Source organism: Geospiza fortis, unplaced genomic scaffold (assembly GCF_000277835.1).
Source record: "Geospiza fortis unplaced genomic scaffold, GeoFor_1.0 scaffold722, whole genome shotgun sequence".
Taxonomy (NCBI): domain Eukaryota; kingdom Metazoa; phylum Chordata; class Aves; order Passeriformes; family Thraupidae; genus Geospiza; species Geospiza fortis.
The window spans coordinates 48,999-66,624 of record NW_005054771.1 but is presented as its reverse complement, the minus strand read 5'-3'; the positions used below and the strand labels follow the sequence as shown (position 1 = coordinate 66,624).

General features: G+C 37.4%; 1 protein-coding gene across 1 annotated transcript in view; it reads left to right on the top strand.

Moving 5' to 3' along the window:
* LOC102040076 (ras GTPase-activating protein 1) overlaps positions 1–17,626 on the top strand; it is a gene marked incomplete at its 5' end in the record, with an annotated part of 87,248 nt that overhangs the window by 20,805 nt on the left and 48,817 nt on the right. The window contains 5 exons of the mRNA XM_005431134.2: positions 587–639; positions 1,506–1,656; positions 12,027–12,105; positions 14,420–14,540; positions 16,962–17,118. Of these exons, the coding sequence (XP_005431191.2) occupies positions 587–639; positions 1,506–1,656; positions 12,027–12,105; positions 14,420–14,540; positions 16,962–17,118 (561 nt within the window). The remainder of the gene's footprint in view (positions 1–586; positions 640–1,505; positions 1,657–12,026; positions 12,106–14,419; positions 14,541–16,961; positions 17,119–17,626) is intronic.

Below are 17,626 nucleotides of genomic sequence, written 5' to 3'. Positions count from 1 at the left end.
TGAATACCTGTGCAACATCAAGCTGTTTCCTATAATCGTTGGTATCAGGTTGAAGACTGGATAGATTGCTGTATTTTTTTGGATGATGATCTGACGAAGGAAACTAAAGTGATTCTTATTCAGTAGTTAATAAAACTGGAGTTTATTTCCTCAGCTTCTAGTGAAATTCAATTTTAGTTATTCTGTATAGTATTTAACTTTCATTAATGTCCTTGGGCTTTGTATTTCATGCTTCAAATAAATTGCTATCTGAGACTGGCTTCAAATATGCCTGTCATTATCTAGCATTCAAACAATGCCTTTAATCTCTAAACACATTTGGATTTGAACATCTGCTTTGTGTTGGACACCTGTACTGAAGTTTATATAGATGTAGATATTTATTTTTCATTCTGTTGGTAGAAAAACAGAATTGCTAAATAACATAACAGTTGCTTATATAATCTATATTTGCTAGATTTTTTTAAACAAAAATGTATTCATATGTACCAGAGATTAATTCATAGATGTCAGAGTCTTAGATGTCACACCTACTAAAAAAGAGAGCTGATAATCTTGCTTTCTAATTTTTCTCTTTATCTTTAAGATGGTTCCATGGGAAGATCTCCAAACAAGACGCTTACAATTTACTGATGACAGGTACTTTTATTTCAGATGGAAATACAGTGGTAGGAGAATGAGACAAATTAATCCTTTGAGACTGCAGGAAAACCTGTTTTTTCTTCTGTATGAACATATGAGCATCAGATCTGTGGTTGCTACTACATTGGAAAAAACCTCATGGCTGAGCATTGAGGGGTTTTTTTTAATGTTCTCAAGTAAAGTTAGTTTCAGAATTCTGATTGAAATAGCTAATTTTCAAAAAAAAAAATTTGTAATATACATAAATATATATCAGGCTTCATTAAAATACTAAGGAGAAAATACTGTTCACAGAATTACAGAATATTCTGAGTTGGAAGGGACCCACAAGGATCATTGAGTCTAACTCCTGGCCCTGCACAGAACCATCCCCCAAGAATCACCATGTGCCTGAGCATGTTGTCCAAACACTTCTTGAACTCTGGAAGGCTTGATGCTGTTATATACTTATGGGAGAATGTATTAAACTTTAGTCTCCTCATAGAGGAAATATTTTTTTAAATGAAAACATCAAGATTTCATACTCATACTGCCAAATAACATACCTTAAATATGAGAACAAAAATATTTAGTTTTTTTGAAAATATTGTCAAAACTCATATGCACACCATATGCTCTTGTAAAGAGGTGACAAAAGTTTGGGATAGGTTGTCACCTACAGCCAAATGATTTGGCATTAACTTTGGCAGTTTAGTACTACTTTATCCTTTTTGGGGGAAGAATGGGGATCACTGTTGGAACTTAGATCAGACTTTATCCTTTATGTGTGCAATTCTTGCTAATTTGTACAGAAAGAGCTGTGATAAGAGCTCATTAGTGACACAAGTAACAGTTAATAATGCTGTATTATTATATCTTTTCAGTTGGTCAGGTGTGCAGTTTTCTTGTGAGGCCTTCAGATAATACACCTGGTGATTATTCACTTTATTTTCGGACCAGTGAAAATATTCAACGTTTTAAAATATGTCCAACATCAAGCAATCAGTTTATGATGGGAGGCAGATATTATAATAGGTAAGTTTTAATAGTTGTGTGTATTTTACAGTTCTGTAAGGAACTTGTATAACATATTGCTGATAACTTACTGATATGATCATAAAGTTTCAGTGTTTCTTAAGGATATACTAGGAGTTTTAACTAACTTGCTTAGTAGTTAGTTGTAACCAAGTACATTCTAAAAGCCTTCAAAAGCTTAGGTGTAACTTGTTTCTTTTGAAGTATTTTTCTCCTTCTGTAAATTATTTTCTTTACCCTATACATTGGATTATGACATGTAATTAGGAGAATGCTGTGTTGTCTTGGAAACTACTATTTGTAATTAGGAGTTTTGTGTATATGAAAGGGGAAAATTAAAATATTAGTTTATTGGAGACATTCAGTAGGGATTTTAAAGTGTAAACAATAGAAATGGGTATTGACAACAAAGGGAAAAATTACCTTTATTGTTGAAAAAAGTCATTAAATTAATCACCTTAATATATCTGAATATTTTGGTCAGAAGTGCAGATAGTGAAAGCTCACCTTTCTCTCTTAACTGAGGCCATTGCCTGACACATAATCAGAAATTTTCTGGACGTGTTCACCTAGAACCAGGGCATTCTTCATCCCAATAGAGAATTTCTCTCAATTCCAGCTTGACTTCTGAGTGGGTAGAGATCCAGCAACTGATGTGTCTGAGAAAATGTTGAGGTCTCCGAACTAAGAAGTTCAGTGGACTTCTTCATATGATTTCAAATGGATAATGGTTTGAGACTAAGCAATTGGAACCTTATTAACCTATATATATCCCACACACAGACTGCTTGAGTATCTTCTACATTAATCAGTCTGGCCTCCAGACATCCTCATTGAAAATCAAGCTAGCTTCAGTGTCAGCCTTTGAAGGTAAATCCTCTTTTGCCCATTCTCTAGTTACATAGTGTATTGGGAGAATGATAGATTTCAAACACTGTAGGTGATGTCAAGCTAATTAGCAAATTAGTGGAAGTCTTATTAGTCTCAAATGGCTTCGCAGTATTAGAGGGTATAGCTCCAGAAACTTACTGCAATAAGTTATTACTTCCCACTGCTGGATTCACTAGAGAAGATTCTTTCCTTGACATTGGATGGAAAAGAAGATGAAAAGATTAAGCACCACTAAGTTATGATAATATGCTTTTAGAGGGCTTTTTGAATATTTTGGTACCTAGGTTGCAAAGATCTTCCTCAGTGTGAGAGAACTACTTGGCTTTGAAAGACTTCTAGTTTTAATTGAATGTTTTGGAGAATTACTAATATACTCTTAGGCTCAAATTCTGTCCAATTCATATTTACTGACAGTTGATAGACTTCTTGAAAGTTCAAACATGCAGGATAATGATGCAAAATGGAGGTGGTAACTGCCCCAAATTATTTACCATAAGATATACCGCAGAGGGCAATAAATGAGAAGCAGAAAAAAAAGGAATAGCTTTCTGTGGACTTCTTAATTCTTGTACTGGTTTATTTGTTATGGACCCTGGAAGAAGGAAGTCTTTAAATATGTGAAGACTAAGGTGGATTGTTGTATGAAACAGTCAGAAGTTGATGAAAAGCATCAAATGGCATTAAATTCAGAACAGAAATATAGGAAGTATGAGTTTCTGCAAGATAATGAAATGATTTATGAGCATTTATTGGGGCAGAGAGAACATCTGTGTTTATTCTTCATCAAAAATGTAGAGTTTGTCTTCAAGGTGAAAAACTAGAGGTTGAAGATGTGCTGCTTCTTTAAATGCATATGTTAAACAGTTTTCATTGATCTTTTTTATAAGCTATTTCTTTAAATGCTCTGAAGGTATCTGCTTTAAATCTGATACTAGTATTAGACTGGAACTTGAAAAAAATCATCCTTGGTAGTATTGGTGATATTTTGCCCGACGTCCAGGAGGAATGATGAGGAGGACTCCATCTTATCAAAAGGCTAATTAATTACTTTATTATGCTATATTATTCTATACTATATTACACTATATTACATTACATCTAAACTGAATCTGCACAAGCACCCAACTCAACTGCACAGAATCTCGTGACTGTCAGCCGACAGTCCTGACACACACGCTTGGCCCTGATAGGCCAAGGAAACAAAACACCATCACTCTGGGTAAACAATCTCCATATTGCATTCTACTTTGGCACAACACAGGAGCAGCAAATGAGATAAGAATTGTTTTGATCATTCTTTTCTCTGCTTCTCTCACTGCTTCTCTCAGGTTCAGAGAATGTGAATCCCACATGGTAGTAGTGTTGTTTCTCTTGAATATTCTTCTCTTGCTGCTTTAGTGAATTTAAGTGTGATTAAAAATGGATAAAATAAAGCCAATCTTCTTTTGCAGAGTATTGATTACAATTATAGCCACAAAAATTGTAGAACAAAGTTTTCCATACAAAACTAACAGCCTGAAGAATAGTTAAGAAACCAACTCAAAAGCTGACTGTTGTTTTATTTTCCAGGTAATGTAAATATCCAGACATGGGACTGGAACCAATATAAGCAATACTATGTATTCAGACTATATTCCAAAAGCCAGCCAATGTTATTTTGGGTGATCATGGCAAAAAATTCCTGGGTACATCTTGGGAATCTAGTGTTCTGTCAGGCATAGGACGACTACTTTTTCTACTAACCTTCTCCATTTGCATGTTCACCCACTATTCTGCATATAAATTGCTCAAAACTTCTATTGATGAGTATAACTAACAGACCATATTTACACTCATATGGAGATTTGCTTTCCTTATTTCTTATATAATCTCTACAAAACAGCCTGTAGTCTTTTAATTGTCTATTTGAAGGTCTTAATATATAGTAAATGTGAAATACATATTGAGTGAATTATTTTGACTAGATACTGAAATAGTATTTTTCCATGGACTTCAGTAAAGCATGTAACTTTTGTGATCTTTATGTTTATTCCATGGACAAGATTGGTGACTACTGGGGTACTTATCACTAATGAGGCCACACCTTGGATACTGTGTTCAGTTCTGGGCCCCTCACTACAAGACACATATTGATGTGCTGGAGCGTGTCCAGAGAAGGGCAACGAAGCTGTGGAGGGCTCTGGAGCACAAGTCTTATGAGGAGTAGCTGAGGAAATGGAGGTTTAGCCTGGAGAAAAAGAGGATCAGGGGAGACCTTATTGCCCTCTACAACTCTCTGAAAGAAGATTTTAGCAAGATGGGTGTTGGTGTCTTCTCCCAAGTAACAAGCAATAGGTCAAGAGGAAATTGCCTCAAGTTGTGCCAGGGGAGGTTTGGATTGAATATCAGGAAAAATTTCTTCACCAAAAGAGTTGTCAAGCATTAGAAAGGGCTTCCCAGGGCAGTGGTGGAGTCACCATCCCTGGAGGGATTTAAAGGCTGTGTAGATGTGGTGCTTAGGGACATGGTTTAGTGGTGAACTTGTCAGTTCTAGGTTAGTGGTTGGACTTGATTATCTTAGAAGTCTTTTCCAACCTAGATGATTCTATGAATATCTACTTTTTCATGTAAAAATTGTCAAAGTCAGTTGGGGGGCAAGGGGCATGATGGTGGGACAGGAGATGTGATTTTACTAACTGCATATCATGAAATCTCAAACAGAAAATATATGCTTACTAGCCTGTGGCCACACCATCCTGAACATACTCTGTTTCATTTAATCTTAGAAGCTAAGCAGCTTTGGGCCCAGTTAATACTGGATGGGAGACTGCTTGAGAATACTGAGTCCAGGTGTTGTAGGCTTCTAGGAAAGGGCCATGAAGATGATGGATTAGAGTATCTGTCGTTTGAGGACAAGTGGAGAGAGCTGTGACTGTTCAGCTTTGAGAAGAGAAGGTGGTGGTGGGGAATCTTATTATTCTGTATAAATTCCTGATAGGGAGGGAGCAAAGAAGAGAGAGAGAAACTCTTTGTAGTGGTGACCAGTGTGATGGTGATCAAACACTGGAAGAGAATACCCAAAGAGCTTGTAGAGTCTCCATCTTTAAAGATACTCAGAACATTGCTGAACAAGATTCTAAGCAATCTGTTATACCTTCTTTGAAATGGGGACTTGAACTAGGTGATCTTGGAGGTCCCTTGCAACCTCAGCTGTTCTGTGAATAGCTTCCATGTTTTACAGTTGGGTTTCTTTTGTTTGTTTTTGTTTATGATGTGGTTTTGTTACAGGAGGGTGTGGGTTTTTTTGGTTTAGTTTTTTGCTTTGGGGTAGGTTTTGGAATTGGGGGGTTTTTTTTGGGTGAGTGGGGTTGGTTAGATTTTTTTGTTTATTTGTTCCAGTTGGAAGGGACCTACAACGATTATCTAGTTCTGGACTGACCAAAAGTTAAAGCATATTACTAAGGGCATTGTCCTCAGACAGGCATGGGACATCAACTACCTCTCTGTGGAAAAGCCTGTTCCACTGTTTGACCACATTCTGGATAAAGAAATGCTTCCTAATGTCAAGTCGCAGCCTGCCCTGGCACAACTTTGAACCATTCCCACATGTCCTGTCACTAGATCCCAGGGAGAAGAGCTCAGCACCTCCCTCTCCACTTTCCCTCCTCAGGAAATTGTAGAGAGCAACGAGGTTGCCCTTCAGCCTCCTTTTCTCCAAACTAAACAAACCCAGTGTCCTCAACCGCTCCTCATAGGACATTCATTCCAGCCCTTTCACCAGCTTTGTTGTTCTTCTCTAGATGCATTCAAGGACCTTGACATCCTTCTTAAATGGTGGGGCCCAGAACTGCACACAATACTCAAGGTGAGGCTGCTCCAATGCTAAATACGGAGGGATAGTAACCTCTTTTAACTGGCTGGTTATGCTGTGCTTGATGCACCCCAGGGTGTGGTTTACCCTCTCAGCTGCCGGGACTCACTGCTGCCTTCGATTGAGCCTGTTGTCAACGAGCACCCCCAGATCCCTTTCTGCAGGGCTACTCTCCAGACAGAGTTTACACACTAGTTGAGCTTTGGCCTTCGATGTCTTCTCCCTTCATATGGAAACAAGGGCTCTGTAATTTTTCTGTGAAGCCTGACCTCAGTTCCAGAGATCCTAAAAATGTTTTCCCTCTGAGCTTGACAAGGACTTCCCTGTTCAGCCAAGCTGGTCTTCTGTCCCATTTGCTTGACTTGTGACACACTGGAATTGCCTATTCCTGTGCTTTTAAAAGGTGGTTCTTAAAGACCAACCAGTACTCATGGACCCCTAAGCCCTCAAAAGCAGATTCCCAGGGGACACTGCTAAGTAGCAATCTGAATAGCCTAAAGTTTTCTCTCTTGAAGTCCAGGGTAGCAACTCTGCTGTCCTTTTTTCTCATTACACTGAAATATTTAAACTCAACCATTTCATGATCACTGTGGCCATGACAGCCACCTACCATCGTATCTCACGAGTCCTTCTCTGTTTGCAAACAATAAGTCTAGGATGACATCTTTCCTAGTTGGCTCACTGAGTACCAGTCACAAGAAGTTATCTCCTACAAACTTTAGGAATTTCCTAGAGTTAATTGTCACAGCAATATGATATCTCCAGTTGATGTCAGAGAAGTAGAAAACTCCCATAAGGATATGGGCTACTGATCCAGAGATTTCTCCTAATTGCCTGTAGAATAACTCATCAGTGCTATCATCCTGGCTGGGAGATGGATAGCAGACACCTACTCTGACAGCTGCTGTTTTCCATCCCCCAAATCCTCACCCAGAGTCTCTCAGCCACATTAATGTTAACTGTAAGTACTGTACAGTCACATCTCTCCCTTACATACAGTGCAACCCATTCACCTTGCCTCCTCTGCCTATCCCTCCTGAATAGCCTGTAGCCCATCATTCCAGCACTCCAGCTGTCAGACTCGTTCCACCAAGTCTCACGAATACCAATGATATTGTCACTCAGGGAACTGACTAACACTTCCAGTTCATCCTATTTGCTTCTCATACTGCATGTGTTGGTGTACAAGCATATAGATGTGCTTCTAAGCCCTCAGTGCTCCCCAGAACAGTATAAATGTTCCCATTAGCATTGCTACCCTCAGGTGATACCATGACAACCCTTGGCTTACCTTCAGCTCTCCTGTTGGTGTCCCCTTCCGACACTGATTGTAGTTTAAAGCCCTCTCAATCAGTCCTGTGAGTTTATGAACAAGGAAGCATTTCCCCTGTCAGGACAGATGGATCATGTCAGGTCCCAGCATACCTTGTGTCTCAGACTTTCCATGGTTATAAAAAGCAATATTCTTGAGTTCACCTGTTTATTCTAAAGCCTCTCCCTCTTACTGGGAAGACTGAGGAAAATGCTACCTGTGCTTGCTTTTGGAGTATAGGCAGAAATGTAGTATTGCTTATACAGGTTGTGAAACTTCCAGTCCCATGTCTGGATATGCAAACTACCTGGGAAGTAAAATGATATTTAAATGTAAGGTGAAAATTTTAAAGTTTCACTTCTGATTTTAGAAGGTGGAGTAGGATAGGCATATCTCATGCCACTTTGTCCTCTCATTCTGTTTTCTTTCTGAAATCTCACCTTCCTAAGAGAGAGTTTTCCAAAAACTTGAAAAATTTAGAAGGGGGGCAGCAGCACACAGTGGTGTATCTGTTGATTCCATGTCAAAGTAGAACATAAGAAATATTGACCTAACAGTTATAGATTCAACAAGCTTTCAAATTATCTTTAATTTGAGAGATGAGACAATTTTCAGACTAGATGATGACTGGAGTTGTTGGAAGACTTTTTTATTTTAACTGATATATTAATCCATGTTTTGATAAGCTGAACAATATGGGCTTAACACGTATTAACATGTTCATGTCTTTTTCCTTATAATTTAATGATGTAGTGTTCTGTTTTCTGTATTCTTCACTATTTGAAATGTCAGTGATTCCAAAATTGGCCAGATAGAAACTTTCTAACACAGTTTTGAGTATTAGAAAGTAGGCATTCTTTATTGCAGCATGCTGGTCACTCAGAGGATCCTTCCTCTAATCAAGTGCCCTGACCATCAAGTGAACAGAGTTTTTATCATACACACTGATTACATATTCATTAGCTATCCCTGCTTACTTGATGTATATGTATTACATATTAATTAGCTATCCCTACTTCCCTGGCTTTATTTTACATAGTCACACCCCTTATCAAAAGTCCTTATATGCTTCTTCAGTAGTCTTCAACATCTGGTGTCCTTTTTTAGGTGGCTGTTCCTTGAGCCCTGCTTTAGAGTAAGCGCAATATTGTTGTTTTGCATAACTTCTGCTTTGTCAGCCTTGCAGAGCTGAGCTGGCATCCTGCTTGCATTTTGCATGACTTTTGTTTGCCTAAGTTACATCCTTTATCTATTTCTCCAAGGCTGTTCTGTTCTATTCTATTGTCCTTATCAGAGTAAAATGCTGTTCTGTTCTAACATCCTTATCATGAGCTGTTGGAATAACCCTTAATTCACCCATTAAGTATTAAAAGACTGATACTACTTAATATGATGAGATACTTTTAAAATTATCCAAGTAGCTAGGATCTGGGCAGCCTAATAAACTATGCTAAACATTTTACAATTACTAATGTAACTGTAGTGTAGTATTGAGACTCCTATTTATTTCTCCATATCAAAGCAAGTTTAACCATTCCTTTTTATAAATTCATACTTATTTATACCTTCCTTGATGTATTTTGTGTAAGTAGGATTTTGTTGATGTCAGACGCTGAAAATTTTTATAAATCCTATTTTCCTGTCACCTTGATTCTTTTTGTGGTCTGTTCCATCTCATGCTTTGTATTTTACGTTAGATAACTTGGATGACTTGATAATTCATTCTCAAGTGTATTTGATTATATGTAGTATCTTTCTGTTTGTAATGTTTGGTTTGTTCAGTCATTTGGACTGCTTCAGTGGTGACAATAGATAATGACCATCTGAGTTGAGTGTGTGGGGGAGAAGAGGGATAAAGAAATTGTATAAAGCTCCTTTATTATTGATGGCCCTCATATTGGCAATAGCTGTTCAACATGCAAAATACAGTGAGTAATTATTTTATACAGTGTAGTAAAGCTTAAATTTTCATGGTGAAAATGGCATATGGATGTTGCATATCAATAAAAATTTACATTTATTTGGGGTTTAGTAATATTGAAAAATTCAAGCCATTACAAAGTTGAAAAAATAACTAATCTTCCTGTGAACATTTTTAGCTTAATGCATATACACTAGTTCATAGCTTTAGAAGAATGAAATTGAGACAAAGCAAATAGATTTCTTTATATTGCTTTAGTTACATGTATTTTATGATTGTTTTTATTATAATTTTTATAGCATCCTATATTTTTCCTTTCAATAAAATTTTATCCAATTGCAATAGGCCAAAGATCTATCATGTGTGTGTCCTGGTTTAGGGCAAATTTGGTAGACAATCTCCAAAGGGGCCCCTCCAGAAAGCAAACCCACACGGCCCCTCCCCCCAACCGGTTCGGGAAGAATTCCTCGGAGAGAAGTGGAAAGAACCTGTTTATTTAACAGGCACAGCACCCCCCAGCACACAAAATGAACAATACCAGACGACACCACTCTGAAAAAGATGACAAATTCAGAAAGTCTCTCTCTCGGGGGTGGTCGCTCTGTTCTCAGTCCCTCCAGCGCTGGGGCAGCTGCAAACTCTCGGTGTTCCCAGGTCCCAGTCCAGAGCAGGTTCGAGATGGTCGAAAAAAAAGAAGAAACAGTCCAGGAAGAAATTTGGACTGTTTAGCTAAACTAGCTAATGAGCAGGAGCAAAAGTAAGCAGAAGCAAAGCAGAAACAAGAGCGAGAGAGAGAGAGAGCAATGCAAAAAGCAAAAGCAAAAAAGCGAAAGCCGCCCTATGTACTGTCCATCTCTGTGTCCCTGATAAGAAAAACCGAAACAAAACTTTCACTCTTCAAAGCCAGTCTTAAAGGCACAGAACATAATATCCCACAGAAACAGAACATATGAATGGGGATACAAGCATCATAACGTCACCCTAGGACATTGTACCTCTTTGATTACATTTGCACACACAGCTAACAGTCTATATGAAATGAGAAAACACATAATGTCTGTTTTTGTTCTCTTCTGAATTACCTTCTTATCTTCAGGTTTATATTTCATATATGACTGCTTCATCTGTGTTGATGTTAACTTCTCTTTATTACAATGTAACTTTCAATAACTGCAAAAATAAGAGCAATTCAAAGATATATTGAATTTTAGATTGTGTCTGTCACTACTTCTTTCCTGGTCCTTCAAAATAGAATTTAAACCTGACTTTGGTAATTAAAATGTAAGCTTACCCATAGAAACATGTTGCTGACTGGGTACTTAATTTAACACGATGGTTCAGTGATTTGATGTACAATCTGCATAGTCCATGTTACAAAACTTTTTTTGATTTCCCATTCTCATCTTCCTAAAAAAACTTGATTTCAACAGTTTGAAATATCTTCCATTCTCCTTTCTTAGTTACTCTAGGACTTTGAAAATTATTACCAATAAAATAGCAATTTTCAGCCTGTTTGGAGAGCTGAGAAATGCACGTGTTACTTGAATGTGGAAAAGGTAGTGTACTCATTTGGCATTGAGGTGGGTTGACCTTGTCTGGTTGCCATGTGCTCACCGAGACCCCTTCTCGGCCCCCAGCCCCCTCAGTGGGACTGGGAGAAAAATAGGGTAAAAAACTTGTGGGTCAAGAAAAAGGCAGTTTAACAAAGAAAAGTAAAGGCTGCACAGGGAAGCAAAGGAAAAACAAGAATTTTTTTTCTCTTCTTCCCATGAGCAAGTGATGTTCAGATACTTGCTGGGAAGTAGGGCCTCAGTATGCATAGTGGTTGCTTTGGAAGACAAATGCCTTAATAATGAATGCTCTCCCCCTTCTCTTAGCTTTTATTACTGAGCACGTCATACAGTATGGGATATCCCTTTGGTCAGGTTGGGTCAGCTCTCCTGGCTTTGTCCCCTCCCAAGCTCTTGCCCACCCCCAGCCTACAGGCTTTTGAGGAATGGGGTTGGAGAGACAACGTTGATGCTGTGGGACCACTGCTCAGCAGTAGCCAAAACTGGTTGTTTATCAACATCTTTCTAGCTAAAAATACAGAGCACAGCACTGTGAGGACTGCTGTGGGAAAAGTTAACTCCATCCCAGACATACTCAATACATGCATTTTCAACAACTGATTGAAAATATTCTGTGACGTTTAGAATAAATAAATACAGTTCTGTGATTTTTCTTGACTTCAATGTATTTATTAGTAGATTGTCATTGCTGCAAATGAGATTATGATGTTTAACACTTGATTTTTATTATAAATCTGTGAGGAAATGTAGTGTGATTGCATGTCTCATAGAAAGGAAAAACTAATTGATTTAACATTTTAAATATTATTTTTCTTATTTGAACAGTATTGCAGAGATCATTGAACATTATAGAAAAGAACAGATTGTTGAAGGATATTACCTTAAAGATCCTGTTCCAATGCAGGTAAAACTTCATCTCTGAGCGCTTGTTATTGAAGGTATTGACTTAGTCCTCAAATATTTATAATATAGGAACTGAATTACTGCAGAGGTATCCATTGTAGTTAAACAACATCATCCCCTCCTGAATTTTTGTTTTGAGTTTGTGTTTCTTTCATTTTATTTTCATATGCATTAGTTTATCTATTGGCTTGTAATAAACAGAAGTTATTAGCTTTGTCTGTGCTCTGGGGTGTAAATGCTCCATCTTGTGCCCCTAACTCTGGTCCCTGAACTAGGCTGCTCTCTATTCTTCTGTGTCTAATATCTTTCTTCCCCCAAAAAAATCTATATGAACAGAAAATCTTCAGAGATGATCAAGGGGCCAGGATTACAGGGTGTGTTCAAGAACATTGTTGCCCTGTAGCATAAATTCATCCTAAGAGACCACTGATAATAAACAAACTATATTGTCTAGTTTTTCATAAAGTTATAACTAGTTCAAAAGTATATTTTTATCCTTTCTCCCTATCTATTCTTCAACTTTCCTGGTTTGATGGTTAGAAATTTGTTTTTAATTTCTAACCTAAATAGTTACCCCTTTGTTAGAGCTATTATATTAATTCAAGGGCATTCCTTTGTATTATTCTTTAGTCAGTTCACTAAGATGAGCATACCAAAATCTGGTTTTGTCTCTTCATAAGATTCTTGTCGCTGCCCTACTAGCACCATATTCCAGTGTGAGTTTGTGTTTCTTGAATGTAATGAACCAGAACAGCTCAATGTCATTAGTAATTCCTTTTTTCTGTGAGAGTGTTTACCAGATTGCAGAAGGTTATCTGTGTCATTACCGTACCCACATTGTATTATATTGTTTGCTATTGGTAAGTATCAACAAGAGCAAATTTTATCTTGTATTAGTAGACTTATACCTTATTCTGACTGCTTGTTTTTTTTTTGGCTGACTTGTCATCAATGCTTCCCAGTTTTCTGCTTCTATTAGCTCATGCTCTTCAATGTGTTTGAGACAAATGTGAGGAAACTTGAATTCAGAGACTGATCCTTGAAAAGCTTCACCCAATAACTTTCCTTGCCCTCTATCATTCTTTTTGGATTATGACAATCATCTTCCTTTTGGCACTTTGTCTATCCAATTATGGTTCCTGTATAAATAACTTTCTCTATGTTGACTAATTTTCCATGTGAGACTGCATCAAATTATTTTAAGTTATTAAGATATATTTGTGACTTTCCTTTGTTAAAAAAAAAAGATATTGGTGGTGTAATTATCACATACTGTCATGCTCTGTTTGTGAAGAAAAAAAATCACAAGTCTTGCATGCTGTTGCTTCAATCTAATAGACTTCCTGTTTCTAATTTTAAAATTTACTTTAAAACATTTTTCACTAGATGTGTTGTTTTTTATGGGTTTTTTTTCATAGATATGTTATGGAGATTATACTGAGTTAGTATAAACTTGGATATTGCTTCTATTGTCAGCCCTGTAATTCCTATTACTGAGATGTTTTTCATCTTGCCTTTGTCATGTTGTTTAAAACCATGATTCTTATGGAATAGAGGAGAGAAAAGTAAAGTATTTAGTATGGAGCTAATGCATATCACTTCATCTTGATACTGTTCTCTGCCTGATAGTCTTGCTTTTCATGTTTTCTTATGGCTAAAGAGCTTTTGCTGATCAGCTGACTTGGTAAGGTCAAACTTGGCTTGGCTTTTGGCCATTCTAGCTGGATAACATTATTTCCAGATCTTCATTTTATATGTGAATTTATCCTTTTTCAATGTCCTGTTTCTACTTTCTCCTATTGCTTTTTGTTAGAATGATAGTCATTTAGGATATGAGTGCTAATAAGATTAGTGAGGAACTGTGCATTAGCTGTGTGTTAATAATTCAGTTTTTATTGTGATCTATACCATTCTTGTTGGTTCAGAGTTTATCCTTAATTACTCAGTCTCAAAATCCGTGGTAGAAGACAGAAGTTAAAGAACCTTTAAAGATTTGTGTAAATTTTGCATAAATTGCTGAAAGCTATTTAGTATTAAAAAACATAAATACAGATGTTACTTTTTGAAAATTAGTCTGTATTTAAACCTTGTTTTTCTTCTCATATTATAATTGTGGCCTAATCATTCCACAAGAAATAGTTATACTACATTTCTGCCAAATGTATTGTATTAAATTATATTGGTTTGTTAAGATACATGAGAGAAGAAGGAATTAGTAGAATTCAATAAAAGTTTGGTTGCAGCTGCATAGTATGCCATTGTTTCACAGTGATTTCTGAGCTTAAAAAAATGTTGATTTCTTCCTTGTTTACCAGCATCAAGAACAAGTGTTTAATGATACAGTCGATGGAAAAGAAATCTACAATACAATTCGTCGCAAAACAAAGGATGCTTTTTATAAAAATATTGTCAAAAAAGGATATCTTCTAAAAAAAAGTGAGTTCTGTTTGATTTTATAAAATGTATTTTTTTTCTAAAAAATGCAGGTATGTATGCAAATTTTGTGTAGTAGTGGTACTAGCAGAGGCAAAATTGAAGTGAGCAAAAGGTTGTTTATGACGGGCTGTGGTGGATCTATGATGATCAAGTTGAAAATTAAGGCTGAATGCTTTTTTCAAAATGTACTGTGCTTTATGTATTAATTAGTTCAGAACCTTATCAGTTTTATTCGGTGAACATTAAACAAAGAGTGATTTTTTTTGTTGTTTTAGTCAATGGCTAAATCCACATTTTACTGGCACATCTAATTTGTCTTCCAACAAACCTCAACATATAAATCTCTGGGTATTAACTTTTTTTTTAAACTTTTTTGGTTTTTTAATGGTTAAATTTTTTTTTATATGTATGTTTGGGGCATGGTTCTGATCCAGATTTGCATATACTGTATTCCCATTTCTGGTTTTTAGTAATTTTGATTTAAGATATTGTGATGCAATTTGTTATGCTGATCAGTTGGTAAGAGTTTAGAAATAAATTTATCATGTAAAGATAACTCTGTTTCTTACTTAAAATAGCCATAATAAATGAGACGGTTTACAGCATCATACATTATTTGCAAAATATAGATGTAGTCTTCTCACTGATATCAACAGAGTTCACACACACTTGTTTAATCCTGTTGAGATTAATGAAAATGTTTAGTGAATGTAGCGGTTTCAGTTCGAAACCAGGCAGAAACACCAATTTCATGTAGTGGTTTTGGTTCACCAATTTGGATTTCCTGGCCAATGCACCAAATAATGTTATGAGTTTAGTGCTGGCCCAATGCCAACGCAGCCAATAAAATTATTTACTCATTTTCTGCTATGAAATAAGGATTTAGGAGGAGGAGCAGAGCAGGCTCAAACTTTAAAAGGTATAAAGAAAACTTTATTAACAGAACTAAAATAAAAAAACAGTATGAAATCAGAATAAACCTTTAAAACACTTTTTCTCCCCCCGAACTCCTCTTTCCTTTCCCCTGACAACGTAAAGAAACAAAACCTGGTATTTGCTGTCAGTTTACCACCTCTAAAATAGTCGTTATTCAGTTCACTCAGGGAGAAGAGTCTCTCTTGCTATGCCGTGGAGACTTCTCCACAAGAAAGAGTTCTCTCATGGTTTTTAATTTCCACAAATAGCAGCCACCCGGGAATCTGCATTTGTGAAGTCCCTCCCATCTCTTGCAGCCATCCCACAGCTGCATTCCTGGGCCATGTCAACTTCTTGGGGTGCCATTTTTAAGGATGAGCTGTTCTAGCATAAAAGCAAAAGTTCTCTTCATCTATCTCTGGGAACAGAGGTCTTCTTCTATTCCTGAGGCAAGGTTTCTCATCTCTCTCATTTCTCTCTGTTCAAACTTCTCATTTGATCACAGCTACTGCAACATCTGCTTATTTCAACACTAGTGCCTCTGTTCATGGCTGTGGTTAGAATGCTACATCCCCCCAATGCATTTAATGAGTTACAGGGTAAAAGAGTCTGATGTATCAATTATATTCTTCTCCATAGCCTTACAAGAGGATTTCAGCCCAAAACTAAGGCATCTCATCATTCTCCTCCCATCTGGAATTTGACTTCTTTACTGACCTCAGTGCCTGCCTCATGTTGTCTTCTATGTGTCTTCACTGTTCTTTTCTTCCACTTGAGAGAGGATCGATGTTTTGCAAGTTTCATCCGTGCAATGAAAGAGTTAATATCTCACCCAGGCCTGCGGGTGGTCATGTGGTCTCTGCTACGCTGTGGCTGAAGCACTTATGGTGATTTATTTCAGGCCGCGCTGAAGGAGGGGGGCGTGGTTGGGATCTCAGCAACTAGGCTAGGGCTCAGCGCCGTGGGCCCCCCTCTCCCCTCCCCGCCAGCCACTGGGGTCGGGCCTGGCTTCGGCCGAGGCCCCGCGGCCTCCCCTCCCCCGCCCAGCCACCGGGCCGGGAGGCGGGGGCAGAACTTCTCCCTTCAAATGCCGGAAGTAAGAGAGCTTTTCCCGGGCTTGTTAGTTTTAAAATGTGAATCTCACAGAAGCAGATCTAGCTTTCTTAATGCTTTAACAGGTTGTCAGTTCTCAGAGCTAGCCAGCTATTGCTTTTGCTAGGCACGGAGGAAGCTATTAACAGCCCCTCTCAGAAAAATCACTTTCGTGGGTGGCTCCAATGCAAAACCGGCACAGTGAACCATCTAAAATTGTACTTTAATCTGTGAAGAGGGTCTAGTTTTAGCTACATGCTGGAAAAAATTATGTATACTGATATTATTACTTAAGCATAATTAGCAGTTATGTTGTTCTTCTGTTTGTATTTTGGCAAAAACTTTACTCCTCTTTTTTTTCTTCATTTATCAGATTTACATTTTCTTTAAAACAATATTGTACTTTCCTTACAGGTAAAGGGAAGAGATGGAAAAACTTGTACTTTATATTGGAGGGAAATGATGCCCAGCTTATTTATTTTGAAAGTGAAAAACGAGCCACAAAACCTAAAGGATTAATAGACCTTAGTGTGTGTTCGGTCTATGGAGTACACGACAGTTTATTTGGCAGGTAGGGCACTGGCTTTTAATTCTTGTACATACAGCAAGACAGCTAACTACTAGCTTGAGGCATATACAAGATACAAACAATTCGTCACTAATGAACAAGTTGGCCTGGCACAATAAACTTGGGTTTTGACACCTGAGCCCTGGTTACTGTCCATGTGTGGGGTTTTTTTGGTTGGTTGTTGTGACAGTGGTCACTGGGGTTGTCAGGTGAGGGAAGAGACGAGAATGTTGACTCCATGTTCAGAAGGCTTGATTTATTATTTTATGATATGTATATTACATTATAACTATACTAAAAAGAAATAGAAGGAAAGGTTTCCTCAGAAGCTAGCTAAGCTAAGAATAGAAAAGAAAGAATGATAACAAAAGCAGTTCTCTTGGACTCTGTCCGAGATAGCTCGGCCCTTGATTGGCCATTCATTATAAACATCCAAGATGGGCCAATCACAGATCCACCTGTTGCATTCCACAGCAGCAGATAACCATTGTTTACATCTTGTTGCTGAAAC